The sequence below is a fragment of the Calypte anna genome, chromosome 5A (assembly GCF_003957555.1).
Source record: "Calypte anna isolate BGI_N300 chromosome 5A, bCalAnn1_v1.p, whole genome shotgun sequence".
In the NCBI taxonomy this organism is placed as follows: Eukaryota; Metazoa; Chordata; class Aves; order Apodiformes; family Trochilidae; genus Calypte; species Calypte anna.
Window position 1 is genome coordinate 18,065,435 of NC_044251.1, and position 17,331 is coordinate 18,082,765.

A 17,331-nucleotide genomic window follows, 5' to 3' on the forward strand; every position below is an offset into this window, starting at 1 on the left:
CTCACCCAGAGTGCTTCCAGGGGCCAGGGCACCCCTGGTTTGTATTTCTTCCTTGTTCTATGATTTGTCCTTTGATATGCCTGAACGGACAGCAGGGGCTGCAAGGCTCAGCAAGCTGGGCTCTGAGAAAGAGAAGGACTCCTAAATACTGCCATGTAACTTTATCTGATTCCCAAATAAAATATATATATATATATATATATATATATTTGCAGATTTGTCCAATATTCTAGGAATCTCCCCAAAACACGCAGGGCTTTCCCTCTTTGCAGAGGGGTACGCTTCCTCCCGGCTGTAGCTACTATGGCTGTGCCTGGGAGCCCGGCTGCCTCTGGTCTCTTCCGTCCTTTCTCTTCTCTGCAGAGCCCGCAGGGAGAGAGGGGAGGCCGCAGAGGCTGCGTTGCCGTTGCCGGAGGGTCCGGGCAGCCGCCCCCAGCCCAGGTGGTGCTAACACCGCGGGCAGCCCCGCCGGGGCACCCGCCCCACCCCTCGGGGCGCCGAGGCGGACGAGGCCGCGGTGGGCTCCAAGCACCGCCCCGGCGGGCGGTGTGACGGGCGGTGCCGCCCGCCTGCTCGCCTTCCTGGGCCGCGGCGGGGCCGCTGCCGCCCTCCCCCGGTGTCGCGGCGGGCGGGAGGATGGAGCAGGGGCTGTCCGCCATCACCCTCTACTGCGCGCCCGCCGCCGGAGCCGCGGCTGCCGCCTGCGCCATGGAGCCGGAGCAGGTGAGCGGAGCCGCGGCCGGCTGGGCGGCCTCACTCCGGCTCCTGCCGGCCGGGCCGCCCGGGACTGGGCTTGGGAGGAGGCCGCTTCCGGGGAAGGGCGAGGCTCCTGGGGCAGCGGCGCTGGGGTCCGTCCGGGGCGCGGGTGGCGAGCGTGGCATTGTCCCACCCGGGAACGGGGGAAGTCCCCGGCGCTGGGGGCCTGGCTGAGCCGGGGGGGAGGTCTGTCTGTCTGTCTGTCTGTCCGTCTGTCCGTCCGTCTGTCTGTCCGCCCTCCGCCTTCCAGCGCTCTGTAATTACAGCCAGCACGGCGGGCAGGCGTGTCTCCGGTGTCTCCTGTTGACCGGCAGATAATGTCTCTGACAAACGAGTCCAATAAATATTAAATGGCGAGAGGCGTCCGATCCCCTCCGCCCTGCCAAGTTGGCGGAGGAATTGGAGGCGGTCACGGACACCGGCTCTTAATTAAGAGTCTGACCTGGGGAGCTCTCTTACCCTTCCACAGATGTCCCTGCCAGTGGCCTGGGCTTCACCCGGAGTGTCTCCTGCTCTGCATCTTCACTGGTTAGGGTGCTTTTCCAAGGTTTGCTATTGCGAGGGTGTCTTTTCTTACAGACATTCTCTGACTCTGTTGTTTTGCTGGCTTCTGTTTCAGAAAGACTTGTGCTGGTTAATTGTAGTTGAAACAATAGGGTGGAAAGTCAAGCAATGTGTAAAAAAAAAAAAATACCCAAACACCAAACAACCTCCCTCCCCCAAAACACTCTATCCAAAAAAAGTAACACAAATTAAAACAAGGCAGGCACGATAGGCTGGGTAGAAGTATTTCTCATTAACTGTTACCAGCCTTCTAGTAACTAGCAGTGTCAGGTCAGCAGATCTCTGCAAAGAGAACTACTCATCTTGTGAGGCAGAGTGGACATCACACACTGCGGCATTTTGGGTCATATTATAAATATATCCAACCCTGACATTAAAATATGACAATGTGAATTATCTGCTCTCCTTATTACTTTTTGCTTTTCTTCTTCTCTTGGAGGAGGCAACTTTGTGTTATTGCATTACCTAGTATTAGTTGTTTCAGCTCTCCTAGCTTATGAGCAGGTGTCCTGGCACACCTCATCTTTAATTGTAGTTTATTTATTTTGGCATTGTAGTTGTGGACTGAAACACCATTGTACTGAGTATTGTACCAACACCAACAAATTGTGCCCTGCCCTCCCTCTGTTTCTGGCCAAAGGGTGAGATAAAAGAGAGGGTAAGTAAGGAGCAGCAGTTTCAGGTGCTGACTTCCTGCAGGTGAGGTTTGGATGGGTGCCATAAAGACAAAAGAAAATTCGAAGAGGGCATCTGACAGAAAAAGAAAGTTGCTTTACTGTGTCCATTGAGTACCTTGAAAGGATCAGCCAGTGTGGTGAAAGCAGAAGGGTGACTGGTCTTTGTGTCTAATAGTTGCTGGAATCAAAGCCAAAGTCAGTACTTTATGGCATGAGGTTAAGACAAATACTGAGACTTTCAATACCCATACAATGTGATGGAAAGAGATGAGCTTGTAAAATAAAACAAGGTGACAACCTGACCAAAGCTGTGGACTAGAAGAGTGATCTGTGTAACAACTTCTTGAATTGGGAAAGAAGGTCAAATATGTAAAGGAATATCAAAGGTACCAAGCCTCAAACAGGAGAGGCTGTAACATTTGAGCTATAAAGTAAGTCTAGCTGAGAGTTCTAGCTGACTGCATTGACAGTTTTTGAAAAATAAATAAAATTTACTGGTGCTGGACTTTCTGCTTGCAGCTAGGAGAGTTGGCTTTTATTGATGTTGTGCATGTAAAAATTAAAAGGATAGAAGCTACAGTAATGACTAAAACCTGCATCAAGGTTTGTTGACTAGATAAAAACCAAAGTGGCAGTCCATATGTATTATTTTATTTAATGATTGAGAGCTTTGGACCTAATAGATTATTAAGGGAACCAGATTCAGTGTTGCTTGATGAATCTTTACTGTCTTGAAATTTTGTAGCAGTACCAGCTATGTGGAGCTGCTCTCTGTAGGTAGTGTCAGTGGAGTGTTGGATGAGTATACAGGGAATTAAAGTCTGCTTTTTAAAATTTAAATATTAGATATGGTGTTTTTCTAAATTAAAATATCTGAAGCATTTGAGTTAAATGAGCCAAAATCAGATTAAGAGACTGTGCCTTCAGAGGAGCTCTAAGGAGAAGCTCACACTGCTTGCTGTTGTTAATCACAGTAATATTTGTGATGCTGTGTTGAAAGAAATAGTGCTCTTCAGCACTGTGACCAAACATGAAAAATGGTATTATTGTATGATGCCAATAAAAGAGCCTGGAATGTTCATAAAAGGCTAATTCTGTGGTGCTCTCTGCTCCAAAAAATATAGAACTGAGTCACAGTAAGTAGTGCCCACTTTTATAGTGGTAGTGAGGAGCTCTCCCTGTGTTTAGGTTGCTTCACTATTTTCAGTATTTGTATCTTTGTAGCTCTGCCATTCTGCTCCTGATCTGTTCCCAAGGCTGAAACACAGCTGAGAGAATGTGCTGGGCTCTGGGTAGGATAGTAAGTTTTGTACTTCTACATGACAGTGGGATTCTGCCCAGAAATATAATGCTGCTTCAGCTGAATTACACTCCTGGAAACTTGCCACTCATTCTCTTTGCTTCTCCAGGAAAACAGTAGCCCTGGTAGCTAAAGAGATACTGGGGGAAGCTGAAATGACTTGCAGTTTTGAGCAGCAGTGGTAGGAGGGCTGGAGGAGATGATGAATGTGTCTCCACACTGTAGAGCTCGGCACGTGATCTTTACCTTCCCTCTCCTCCCCTCCCTCTGCTCTGTGGCCATGGAAAAAAATCTGTGCCTGGAATGAATGAAGCTGTTTTGCTCCCCATGGTCCCCTCCTGCGCCTCTCTACCATGCCCACTGTTTGCATTGTAAAGCTAATTTAAGTATTTTAGCATAAGATGGGAATGGTGATGCAGTTCTTCTAGTGATTATGGGGTGCCTATGTGATACAGTGTGTATTTTAACCAAGATTTTGAGTTGCCTCTGTGAAGACAGTGAAGGTTGCAAAGACAAGCAGTCAAAAATTGGAATACAGCAGTTTTATGTAACCTGAATTCTGTGCACCCATACACACATCTTTTTCCTTATGGTAAAGTTTTAAGTTACATGAGCTCATGCATTTTTAAAAACCTTTGTGGTACATTAAAACCATGTGGCTGGCATTTCCTAGCTTCTGTGTCCTTCTCCACATGACAGGATTGTTTTCAAAACAGTTTTATGCATTTGATGCAGTAATAGCTAAAAGCTGAAGTCTCTGTTTTAATAGATATGATACAAAATCTTAATAAAATTCTCTGGCCACAGCGGCTACTAGCCTAAAGAATTATTCATTGGCCTTTGAAGTAGAAGTATATTTCTTAATGCTTGTGACCCAAAGACTGCATTGTAATATTCAGCAGCTGGAAGAACAAAACCAGACATTGTACTTTTCTTTTCATATGTCCTTAGCCACAAAATTAAGTGTTGTTCTTTTAGCATGGTCCCTGGCACTAATTGTGATTGCTGATGAAAGCCCACAGGGAATCAAGCAGATTCCTTGATGTATCTTGTTAAAGCTTGAGCTTGGTAGCTTATCCTTCATTCACTTCTCATCTGTGCTTGAGGTGTCTGTCTAAGCTTTCACAGAGGTGGCTGTGGCCTGTATACTACTTGATTAGTTTCACTATTTATTCATTCTGGCACCAATGATACTTTTAAATATTAACATTTATGTGATCATCATGTTATTTAAATAAGAGACTCCTGCTTAGAAACTCCTACATAACACAGTGCTTTATCGGAATAGATGTTTTTAATACCACCTGTCCATGCTAAAGTGAAGGCACTAAACTTTTTGTTATTTTTAGTGAAGAGATCAGTTTTTATGTATCTGCAAACAGTGTTTCACTCTTATCTTTTACCTACAGGCAAGCTCTTGCAAATGCCCATTGTGTATGCTAATCAATTTAAAGTATTTTTTAAACCTCATCAAGTTCTTCAAGGAGAAATTTTTCCAGTTCCAGAAGCATGTACTTGAGATAATGTTGTTTTTTCCTTCATAGCAACTTGCAACTGGAGATAGAGGCTTTGAGAATGTGGAGCTGGGTGTCATAGGAAAAAAGAAGAAAATTCCAAGGAGGGTGATTCATTTTGCAAGTGGAGAAACAATGGAAGAATATAGCACAGATGAAGAGGAAGATGAACAAGAGAAAAAAGACCTGTTACCTCCTGTAGATCCTGTAGGTATTTTACTTGATAAATTGCTGCTTGTGGTTCACTGAGTGACTACCCACATTTTATACTTTGTTGTGCTGCAAATCTGATTTGGTATTAAACCTTCCCTTAATTTGATTTGCTCTGGGCACTGAGAAATCTGTGAGAAGAGTTCCTGAGAAGTTTTGTCCTGGAGTCCTCTTCCACTAAAGTAGCCCCATTTTCAGTTTTAATTTCTTCAGGGTTCTGATCTGTCATCTCCAGCATCATCCATCTTCTCTAATAATATTTGCTTGGTGTGTCCTTGATTTGTATGGTTGTTTAAAAAAACGTGCAGGGAACGTATTAGTTCCTTATGTTTGGTGACAGTGGAAAGTTCAACCTGTACTTAGTGTTACCATACCAGCAATTTGATATAATTGAAAGAGTATTCTAGAACCATAGAATGGTTTGAGATGGAAGGGACCTTAAAGATCACCTAGTTTCACCCCATTTTCATGGCTGAGGACACCTTCCACTAGAGCAGTTTGTTCAAAGCCCAGCATGGCCTTTAACACTTCCAGAGAAAGGGGCATCTACAACTTCCCTCCATGTTTTTCTGGGAGCTCTGTCTTGGTGGCCACATCCATTATGGTGACTGCAGAGCACAGAGCTCCCCTCCTGGTGAGTACTATAGATAAACTCCATTATGAGAGGGTGATGACCACCAGCTGAGCTTACCTCTTGAGCTGGTAGGGTCACTACTCCCTTCCTGTGCACCCTTCAATGCAAGCTGCCCTCCCGTTCCCTGTTTGCTTGTGCTCCCCAGGTGGATTTTGATAGGTGTGGGGGTGGTCACCATAGCCCTGGCAGTGCCCAGATCTGGTCAGTGGCTCATACAAGAGCTGCTGGCTCCTGATGGGTCTCTTTGCTGCCCTGGTGTTTCCCTTCCTGAGGAAAAAAGCCCCATTGGCCAAGGTTTCCCACTCCATTGAGGGTCAGGCTGACTCTGAAGCAATTCCCCTCAGCAACACAGCATCCCTTGATGAGTGTAGAAGGGAAAGAAGCAGATGACTTGCAGAAGGAAAGAAAAGCTGCTTTAATTCATGATACATCAAAAACAGGTTTCAAAGGACCTGTCTAGTCCTTGCTAGTGTTCATCTGTCTTGAAAGCCATTAAGATGTTGCTCAGTCTATGAATGGAGTCTTCAATAATTGATCCAAATTTAAGTGGAGTTTTGACAACTGAAGCTGTCTCCAGCAGTAGGTATTGTACCTGCTGAAATGTGTTTTCCTTCTCATCATTTATTCTGGTTCTATACTTAAAGGCAAAATGAAACTTATAATCTGTTTTATTCAGTTGGTGTGTCTGACTATCTGTTTTGTAGTGGTGGTGTATTTGCAGAGCTCGCAGCTGTGCGTGCCAGCACTTGGTGGCAGCAGCTCCACACCCTCTGGCAATCAGTCCCAGAGACCATCCACATCCATTTCTTCATCTCTCCACATCCCCAGTCTCATGTTTCTTTTATGACACTCCCACAATATGGTCTTAGCCACCTCTTTTCTTACCACAATACACTGAGTGTGCTGTCGTTTTCCCTGCCTGCCCATGGGCCTCCCTCTCTGGCCCCCTCTGGGCTTGGCTGCGTGTAGTGAGCTAGAGGTGGAGGCTCCAAAATAGGCTATGTCCTTCCTGATGGTGTGTGGTCAGGTGTGCTGGTGTGTGGTCAGGTAGCTGGGAGGTGTTGCTGTGTGCAGCAGCCAGCCCTGCCTGGTTTGCATGCTGCAGGCAGGTGTAGAGCTACTTGTTCCCACACTTCAAAGAGTCTGTGTGCATGGAAAGCACACAGTTTTCTCTTGAAATGTCTTCTGCACCATGGTTTGGGAATCTGTGATTAAGATATGTTGTGGCTGAAGCTCTCTGTTTACAGCATGATAATAGGCTCTGTGTTTATTTATATACATGTCCCTATCCATCCTGGAAGAACTTGGTTTGTTGAGGAGACTGCAGTGAAGGCTTAGATTTTCTGCTCATTACATTCTGAAGAAGTGGTAAGACATAAGGGCTTTGCTTTGGGAAGGAGTGTCAATCAGTTCTTTTTTCTTCCCTCTGTGAAATGACTTTATCTTGAAGGAAAAAAAAATGTTTTGAAGACTGAGCTGCAGTGAGACAATGCAAATTCAGCTGGGATTGGAGTTTCCAAGTGATTCACAGGTGAAGCTGTTGTATCTTCTCTTGGATCTATTGATGGTACCACTTTCTCTTTCTTGCTAGGCTGTTTTTGTATACAACAAAAAGTAATGTTATTCTGAGAGCAGGTAGGATATAATCAAGATCAAATACTCCTGAAGTTTATAGGTTGAAAATACATGTATTATACTCACAAACAATGAACAGACATTAAACTGCCTTGGCGGGTGTTAGGGTTTTGTTTCCTTCCCAAGGATCTGGTCAAAGAAATGCAAAAACTGTGAAATTTACTGAATATTACAGTAGTGTTCAGGTATCTTTATTGTCAGATCTGTTCCTCACTATGGAGATCATGTCAGGTATCCATGGATGTATAAGAGGTGTTTTCTCTACTTTAAGTAGCGAAGGACCTGAGCTGTGTAATTTTTGGTGCCATTTCCTCTCAGTAGAAAAGTTCCACTGTGGTGCAGTGATGGAAGGCTCACGAGCCTTGATGTTTGTGTTGTGAGGCCAGAGCTGTGCATGCTGCTGTACAAAGGGACACTTAACTAAAGACCCCTCAAATGTGCACAACAGCCAGGAATGCAGTGTGATTGGTCTCCTGCTTTCTTAATACCGATTGTTTTTTAATACCAAAAAATTTATTGTATGGCACAACTGAGATTGCTTTTTTCTCCTTTAGTGATTTATGAAATCCTTATTTTTTATTATGCTTCTTAATAAAAGGACCCCCCCAAACCAGAAGTTTGTTGTGGGGCACAGTATGCCTTATTATGTGTTGCTTTTTACCTTGACAGAATAAACTTGATTAGACTAAGGATTGTGATTAAGTGTAGTTTACCTTATCTGCTGCATGCTTTGTATATCCCAGCTGAGCCAGACAATTGAAGAAATGTTAGTCCAAGCTGTGCTTTGATGTTTTAGCCAAAAACTGCCTTAAAAATGTTTTTGTTGTAGGATTTCTATAAAAGCAATTAAATAGCCAGTTTGCTGGGACCAGCATGCCTAAAACTTGTTATCTCAGCTGGGATATGAAGAAGTACGTTGCAAGTAATAGCTGTTTCTGGTCCAAATTATTTTTAGGAAAAGCGCATTTTATGTTTTGAATAGAAACTTTTCATCACGAAATTTGAAAGCTCAGCTGGGACTGGCATCCTGGCAGCTTCTGAATGAGCTTAAGGGAAACAAATATTTTGCTGTGTTGTGAAGAAATGTCCTCAGCAAGTACCTTGGCTTAGTTGTGTTTTAGAGCTAAGCAGACAATGGCCATGCCTTTCTTACTAAGCAAAATGACACACGTGTATATATATATATATATATACCCTGGTATAATGATAACCAAAGCACTCAGTGTTATGGATGACTGCCACTTAAAGCAAATTCTTAAAAAGGACTGGGTCTTAATATTTGCTTTGAAACAATAATTTTTATGCTTCTTTAGGTCAGCACTCAGTTCATGGACGTTATTGGACCAGAGTGTCCATCTGTTGTGGGGTTTTTATTGGTTTTGGTGTGGGTTTTTTTCCTTTTGTTGTTGTTGTTGTTGTTTTTGTGTGTGTGATTCTTTAAGCTGGTGTTTGTGTTTCTGATCTTGTTTTCACTGGCTTGTCTGAGATGCCACACACAGTTTTACATGGTGCATGCACTGACGGACCTATTATAGCTGTAAAGAGGCAAAAATTAAACATTCAAAAGGTATCTTGGTACAGTAAACAAGGGAAAAGTATCTACTTGGTGGTGTATATCAACTCAAATATTGGATTTGTTTTTTTCTTTAATCAAGAAATTTTTCTTTTCCTCATTTTGCCATTTTCTCTGGCAAAAAAGCCCAAACCCTGCACTCTTTGGAAAGTGTAAGTGTTATTAGGAACTGAAAGCTGGCAGAAATAAGCATAGATGTGGCTTGTTTAGGAGGCTGATGTACTCAGAAGTTCAAGGGAGTGCGTGTGTATTTCATTCAGCAGCCCTGTACTAGGAAACAAAATCATTTTCTGTAGTTGAACCAGAGCTTTTTTGCTTTTATCAGTGGTCTAATCCAGTATGTTCATTCCTACTTAAAACACAGCACTTGGATTAAAATTGTACAGGTATCATAACCATTGTGTTTTCTATTTTAAACAAAAAAATAAAGTCAGGATAGCTGAATAGTGTAGTTAAGCATTATAGAAATGTACTAAAGAGACTACTGGCAGGAGAAATACTGTCCCCTCATTATAAACCAGTGTCCTGTGTTTCATACTGCTGCCCCTTCTTTCCAGTCAAGAAACACAGAATTACTGTGTCTTTGGGTTCACTGAAGACAGGGCTTGTCTGGCCAGAGGAGGCTGACACACAGGACCTGCTATGTGATTCTTGGGTGCTGTTTTGTAGTGTTGCTCAGGGCATGGAAGCTCCTTCAGAGTGGGGTCAGTCTGTGCTGAGCTGTTGCCTGGCAGCCCTGCTCATCCCACCCCAGAGGCTCTGCTTCTCCCCAGTGCCTCTTCCACCTCATGTTTGCCATTGCTGCTTTGATCTCTTGAGGTGCTCTGGGAAACATCCAGACTTCTTCTGAGGATTTAAGGGAGGAAAAAAAAAAAGGATTACTATTCCTTGAATGTGTGCCCATGTTCCTGATTGTTCTTGGTGGTTTACTTTCCAAGCCATCTCTTTTCTCCTGTCGAACCTGTGTGAAGTAACTTGGGGTTTTATGTTGCCTTTCGAACTGCTCCTTTTATAAATTGAGGGACTGGCAAAGCCTTGCTTGGTGGAGGTGAAGAAGTGTCTGGTTGGCCTTGTCAGAAAGCAGAGTTTTCCATGAAGCTGAACTTAAAAGTGTTTCTAACATACCAGACTGGTTTTCAGTTGTGGTGAGGGAACTAGGAATAGAACCTCAGTGTATGCCAAGCCTCAGATGTTCCCTATGTTTGTGTGAAAACACATATGGTTAGAATATCCTGTGTCTGAGTTGCTTCTGTCATGCTGCAGTTCAGCTTGTCTTTTCACTCTGAAGCGGGGTTCTTGCAGCTTCTTGCTCACAGCTGCACAGCAGGCCCTTGTTTGTCCTCTGCACTGTGTGAACGCTTTTTAACCTTGTCACCTTGTTATGAAGGATTGTACAGAGCCCTGTCAATGCCATTATTTGCACCTGTGGCAAAAGCTTTTCCAGCACTTTTCTTGACTTCAGCTGCCTGCCAGCTGAGCACATAATCAACAAGCTGGAGGTGCTTTTGTGCAAGCAGGACAGCAGCTGGTTTTGCTTACACGTTTTTTACCTTGGCAGGACATTTTCCATACCCACTGCCAAAAATATGTAGCATCTGGCTTTTTTCAGCCTGCCCGACTTGAGTTTCTGGCTTGACAGATGATTTTTTGCTGCACCTATTTGTAGAGGCTGTGTTTGGAAAGCATTGAGGTCTGGTTGTGTACATGTGTACTGAGGCTATAGCAATTAAACTCTGAGGCTGTGTTATTTACAGTAATACTGGTTGTCCTGTGCAGATATCTATTAAATAAGATCACGGGAAATGGTTACTTTCAAACAGTTTATAGTGACAGGTTACATATGTAACTGGGTGAAGCTCATGGGTTTCATTTAATAGAAGCTGACACTTTTAATTGCTACTTTCAAGAAGGAAAGTAACTCTGCAGAGATCCTTACTGAGGTGGAATATGTAACAAAGAGCTTTCCTGAACACAGTATGACTGTTAAAATGTTTTAGTTCACTATGAATTTTGAGTTTGCTTTTTCCCAAAAGTGAAAGCCTACAGCTTTTTCCTAGTTAGACTCCAATCTGGTTTTCTCCCTTCTCCTTTTTATTAAATGGCTTGAGGTTTTTTTGCTTGTTTTATTTTTTTAATTTATTAAAAAAAAAAAAAAAAAAAAAAAAGAGAGAGCCTTTTTTGAAGAGGATAGCTTATGCATGTCCATTAACTTCTAAATTTTCTTTAATTTCCTGCGTGTATCTCAATTGTTTGGAGGCTGCAGTACTTCCTCTGTGGTGGTAAATACAGCATAGTTATGCAGAGGACAACTCCTCCCCACATCCACCCCCCACCCCCCTTCCCATCCAGTCCATCCCAAAGAGTCTGTGCCCTCCACAGCCACACTGCAGTCGAGTGAGCCGTCCAGCACCTCTCTGTAATCCCAAGAACGTCCCAGCCCTGTAGCTTCATACAGATCTTGCATTTCTTACGTTTACTTCCCATGTTTTGTGCCTAAGCACTTTGGAGAGACTTTCTCACTTACATGCCAATGCTTGACCCCCTTTGAGCCCTGTTTTGTTCATTTTGTGGGTGCTTTGCTTGTCAGCCTGTCCACTACTCCCCCAGAGCTGCAGTAGCTCTCTCCCTCCCTCATGGTTCCTGGTTTTGTTTTCCAGTTGCAATGATAATTTGTTGGTGGTGTGAAATACTTGGAAGCAGCATCTTGCTCAGGGACCACTTTGAACATTTGATTTGATTTTAAAGAATCTTGCAGACCCAATTGTAATGAAGGACTTCTTGGCTAGCCCACTTCTCTTCTTTGCCTGATGGAATTCAGAATATCATGGAAAGGTCTTTCTATTTATAGGAGTTACCTTGGGAGTGAGCTGGATGCTGGTCATTCCTCAAGTCTGGGAGTGGGAAAAGACAGTGAAATGTTCCTAGATGTAAACCATGGTTCACATCTCGCTGTGATACCTTGCTTCATGTATTTCTGATATAGACATGTTTTAAAACAAAAATATATTGGTAGCTGTTAAACAGGAAACATTGCAGATTTTTCTTCTCACTCTGACCTTTGATGTGTTATTATTATGTGCCATGAATGTACAGCTATACCTATTCATCCTGCTCTTGTCCTTACAGACAACACTCACATGGGGACCCTACTTGTGGTTTCACATGCTGCGAGTTGCCACATCAACCTTATCAGGTATGGCTTATTACATCCTGGATACACCAGAACCAGTAAGGGACTGCTGAAAGTTGCTTTGACAGATTGTAAATCATCTTTGTGAGCTACTGCCTCTACTCTCTTGCCTAAGGCTTTTTTTTTTTTTTTTTTTTTTACTTTCAATCAACTCATCAACTTTTCCCCTTTTTTCTCCATATATAGGCAGGCTGGTGTTGGCAAGGGAGTATGTCAGCTTTCTATTAGGTTTTTATGAAACTCTTTTATGTGATGTCATCTGAAAAGAATGCTCTTTTGATAACTAAACTAGCCTTAAGCTCACTGCATAGAAGTTTATTTGACCTGTGACCCTCATAAAATTTTGCAGAGTTTTAAAAATGTTTGTCCTTGTCTGTTTTCTTTCCAAGATAAAAAGTATCTTTATTAGGTTTTTTGTTTGGTTTTTTGTTTTGGTTTTATTTGACAAGTACTGTGGAGTTTGTCATTCTACACCTAGTTTTTAATATTTTAATATTTTTTAAAACTATTGGCAGTCTATAAAGTTACCTACTGTTATTTTCAGAAACACTTCTTTCTCTAATGCACAGTGTAATTCCATTCCTTTTCATGTCTGTTCTTCATACACAGAGGTAGATACTGCTTGCCTTTTTTTCAGAAGTCTTTTATGAATTTGAAGATTAGAGACTCTTCCTACTTCAGTTTTGCATCATACATTTGTAATTAGAATTGGTTTTTTTCTCACAGTGCTCTGGATGCCAAGATATCTATAAAAGTAGTTACAGTGAATATTCATTGAAGTAGTCAATGGCTGAATTCTAACTTGTTTTCCCTGAAGATGACTGACTCACTTGCATCTTCAGGGCAGATTTGGAGTTTGTTATGCAATATATTTGACTGTTTGCTTGGTTTTACTCATAGATGAGTTCTGTAGCTGTCACCACTGTAAAGAGGCTGACTGACACAAGCCTACTCATTCCATACTTCTGACTGGGCACTGCTGGTTTTGTACTGCTGCATGTAGTGCTCCATCTTGAAAACTGAGACAGCTCAAACCTAAATATTTTATTAGTCCATTAGTATGCAAGACAGAACACTGTTAAAACTGCTACAGACTCCAAGTATGCATATATAAATAAATAAATAACTCTCTAGTTTGCTGGTGCTGTAAGACTGAAGTACCAACAGAGCTGATAACCATGTATTTTTGTCTAACTGGAATTTTCAGTTAAAGTTCAGTTAAAGGTTTATCCTTTAACTTATCCCCTATCAAAACAAACCTAGATCCAAAGCTGAAATTAGTAGCTTTCAAACAAACACTACCACCACCACCATTAATTTCCATGTTCTTCTCATTTTGTTCTTTATCTTAAATCAAAATTAGTATATTGAGCTAATAATTACATCTTAAGTATGTTAACCTAGCAGATTTTGGGTTTGTATTCTGAGTGAATCAGGGAAGATGATGGTACCTTTTAAAATTAAACTGCTTAAGAATCTTCTTCTAGATACTAATTGTAATTAAATCTCTCTATTTTTTAGTGTGTGATTTCCTTGGGGAAAAGATTGCATCTGTTCTGGGCATAAGCACACCAAAATACCAGTATGCCATTGATGAGTATTACAGAATGAAGAGAGAGGTATGTGTGTGAGATATGGTTCTTGGGTTCCACTGCCTCCATGTTGCCTTCCCTGGTCTTTTAAAAAAAATGATTTTGTATTCCAGCATTAAAATGAAGTTTTAGAACCTCTGTTTCATCTTGCCTTCAGTTTTTAGTTGATACATGACTAATGCCTGCTTATCCATCCACCTTTTCTCACCAGCTCATCAGTCTTAGAACTGGCTGGGTCCTGACCTCTGCTCTTATTTATTTCTCTTGTAGAACAATGCACTTTTAAGTCAATGGTGTGAGAAAGCTGGATGGAGCAGTTCCTGGACACTACAGAGGTGGCTGCTAGGCATGGTGTTCCAACTCTAAACCTTGATCAATGAAGTGTCAAGGATAAATTGAGCATAAAGTTACCATTTATTCTAAACCATAACTGGAAATGACCAATAGGTAGCCAGTGCTTAATGCAAAAGACCAAAAAACCAGAAAACCAACAAACAACAAAAAACCACACCAAACCTTAATAATTTTCATTTGGAAGAGATGGGGAACATATTTAAAGCTTTACTACTTATAAGAGCTGAAAAAGCCTTAGACAAGGCAGACCCATCAGTGTTGCTGTTGACTAAAAACTGCTTGCTTAGACACATGACATTTTTCTCTTTATTTAATACAGTTTAACCCTTCACTTTGGTAATTTTTTTTCCCCTATATTGGGAGTTCTGGAATATACCTCATCTAATAATCAACTAGTGACCATTTTCTAGTGAACAAATGCCCTTGTTTTGTCACAGGAACTGGTATGCTCTTACAGAAAGACTTAAAGTGAAGGTAAGTGGTAAAGAGCTTACAAACCTGGTTATCTATCTTTAGGAAGAAGAGGAGGAACAGGAAAACAAAATGTCAGAAGAAGCAGAAAGGCAGCATCAGGAACAGCAGAACAAACCACAAGCAGAAACTCCAGTCCAGACAGACCAGCCTGAAGCAACAGCATGCACTTCATTTGTGAATGTAAACTTTGAAAATGAGGGAAATTGCCAATCCATTGGGGAAAATAAACAAGATGTAGTTCCTGTCCCTCCTTAAGTGTAAAGCTCTGTGTAATGTAGGAATTAGGGAGTGTCAGGTGTCACAATCTGGCTAGAAGAAGCAGAATAAATAGGATTAAATTTTTCCAGTGAAATAAAGCTTCTGGCATTCTTATTGATCAGGAGAGAGCTGGGTGATGTCTGTTCAGTCTGCCTGCCTAATAAAGGCTGAGGCATTCTGACAAATGGGCACTACAGTTAAATGAAAATTGCACTACAAATATTTGTCCTAAAATAGAACCTGTGAGCAGATTTACTGTGTAAAGCAAGTAAAAAATGTCTTTTCTTCCAACTGCTATTTCTCTTAACACCTGTGGATTGCAGATGCAGTGCTGTTTCCTATTTCTAAACAACTATTTCTGATTTGTGTCTTGTTTGCAACTCAGCTCTCTGTGAATAGATTAATAGGAATCAATATCCTGTAACTCTCAAGTCATTCTAATAGTCTCTTTTTCCCCTATTTATTGTCACTGTGTATGCATGTATTTTTTTCTGTTGTTTAACATGAGGTAATGTCAGATTTAATGTTAATTAGATTGAAGGGTCTACTGACTTTTTTCTTAGAAAAAAACAACCCCAAAGGAGGCTGTGAACACCCTTAACAACAAGTACCAGCAGTCTTGGAGGTGAATAGTGCTCAGCTGCTCCATTCAGTGCCACAGCAAAGCACAGAACTAGCAGCAGTGTATGATGTTCTCACTCCAAGTCCAAGAATTAAGACACCCACCTGCTTGAATACTTTGTATCCTCTGAATGGTCCCTGAGAGTCTCACTAAATTATCCTGAATGCACTGGACACTGTGTATGGTATCAATCTAGAACTATGAAAACTTTTTTGGGCATAGATTACCTGTGTTGATCACTTGATTAACCTAAACAGACTATTTGTTTCATGTTAAAGTATCAGTAAGGAGTGTGCCATCACAGATGTTCTTGTCCCTCTCTAGCACAGAGTACATAAATAACTAGAAATCATGAACCCAACATTGTTGATACTTCCTTCTTCTGAAATAAACAAAATACTTTGTCACAATACTGCAACAACAGTAGTTTTTTATTTTTGTGAAAGTGAGATGGAGGTAGCTCCAGAGCTTTTTAAGTGGCTCTGAATATCAATACAGGCTATTTTATGACAGTGACTGCTGTTCTGCCTGTAGTTTTGAACAGTTGACTTTGCAACAATCAGGTGTCAGTGCCCCAGCCACTTTCCATAGAGATTTATTGTAGACAGAGAACCTGCACTAGCTACAATGTGAAACACTCCCTTATTTGAGATTAAAAAAAAAAATAATAATGTAAAAATGGTCTTCAGTGAAATTTTGTGTCAGTTGGCATCATGTCAACCCTGGCCTTGGTCCCACTACCAACTAGCAAAGGAGCCTAATGTAATATCAGAGACCAAGCAACTTGGCTATTGGTTTCCAGTTAGGTATTTCAGATAACCTTTTGTCTGAAGTAGTGTCCTGTAGAGCACAAATCCCTTTTTCTGTTATCTGCCATGAGCATTCCAGCACTTAATCATCACAGTTAATCATCAGCTCTATTCTACCTGCTTTGATACTCTGTTCTTTGCCTGTTTTTGAATTGTAAGACAGAGGGTGATGACAGCTGTGTAAAAACATTCCTTAGCTCTGAGCGTCTGCAAGGCAGAGTTCAACACTGGGGGAACACACAGAAAAACAGCTTGTTGGGAGTTCCTGCAATGTTAAAAGATTGAAAGCCTCACAAAGCTCAAGAGTAGAACCTTTAGAGCTGAAGGTTGCTTTGTTTTTCTGCCAAGAAATTAATGTCAGTTACATTGCTTTTCTTTGCTCCTCTCCCTGTTACGTGTTGCATCGGGAATTCTCTCACTGCCTTGGGTTTGAACTTCTTTGTATAAAATACTGTATTACTCACTGTGCCTTAACTTAATCCTTCCTTCAGTTTTTTGCAAACTGTATGAAAGTGATTACTTTCATAATGGTTTAAGTTTTCTGTAAATGCATTAACTAGTTATTTTATATTTAATATAATTTTTGAATTGGAAGTTGGCTACGGCTTTTCCTTTAAAACCGTGCGGTCTCTGCAGCTTTCTGCCTGCACACCACAGCGTGTGGCTCCTCACTGGTTCCACCTTTACTGAGTCACAATCCTGGGGGAATATCCAAGCACAGAAATTCAAAAGATCTTACCACCCCTTCCCCTTCTCCTTACTGTCTCATGCAGCACTTGTTAATGTACTGCATGTGTTCAGCACTACCTCAAACAAATAAGGTAGGACTGCAACCTCTGGCCTGGAGCTGCTGTAATTTCATCTCAAAGTGTCACTGCTTTAACTATGGCTATAGCTCTGCTGTACAATTAAGTTAAATAACATAAAATACTTGCATAGGAAGTTAAATTGGTGAAAACCTTTACAGAGGTATTTGGATTCATTTTAAAGCTAGTGCAGTTTTGTTTCTGTTAATTAATCTCTGAAAAATAAGGTAACTATTCAGTCAGTTCAGTAGTTAGTTACTCATCCTCCAAGTGTCTAACAGAAAGCTGGACAACATAAGGGAAAAAAAAAAAAAACCTAAATTTTTCCTCTCTTACTGAAGACTTTTGCCTTTACAACAGAAT

The 17,331-nt window shown here is 41.5% G+C and overlaps 1 protein-coding gene across 1 annotated transcript; it reads left to right on the top strand.

The window, feature by feature from the left end:
- The first annotated feature begins 545 nt into the window (after positions 1 to 545).
- Positions 546 to 16,756, top strand: FAM177A1 (family with sequence similarity 177 member A1). The gene is made up of 5 exons (XM_030451778.1): positions 546 to 723; positions 4,842 to 5,018; positions 11,990 to 12,056; positions 13,575 to 13,672; positions 14,516 to 16,756. The coding sequence occupies exons 1-5, from the start codon at positions 637 to 639 to the stop codon at positions 14,726 to 14,728; spliced, it is 642 nt and encodes a 213-aa protein (XP_030307638.1). The 5' UTR covers positions 546 to 636; the 3' UTR covers positions 14,729 to 16,756.
- The last annotated feature ends 575 nt before the right edge of the window (positions 16,757 to 17,331 follow it).

Coding starts and splice junctions, on each gene's coding strand:
- FAM177A1 (XM_030451778.1), top strand. CDS start 637: ATGGAGCAGGGGCTGTCCGCCATCACCCTCTACTGCGCGCCCGCCGCC. Junction 724..4,841: donor GCGCCATGGAGCCGGAGCAG/GTGAGCGGAGCC, acceptor TTTCCTTCATAG/CAACTTGCAACTGGAGATAG. Junction 13,673..14,515: donor ATTACAGAATGAAGAGAGAG/GTATGTGTGTGA, acceptor ATCTATCTTTAG/GAAGAAGAGGAGGAACAGGA.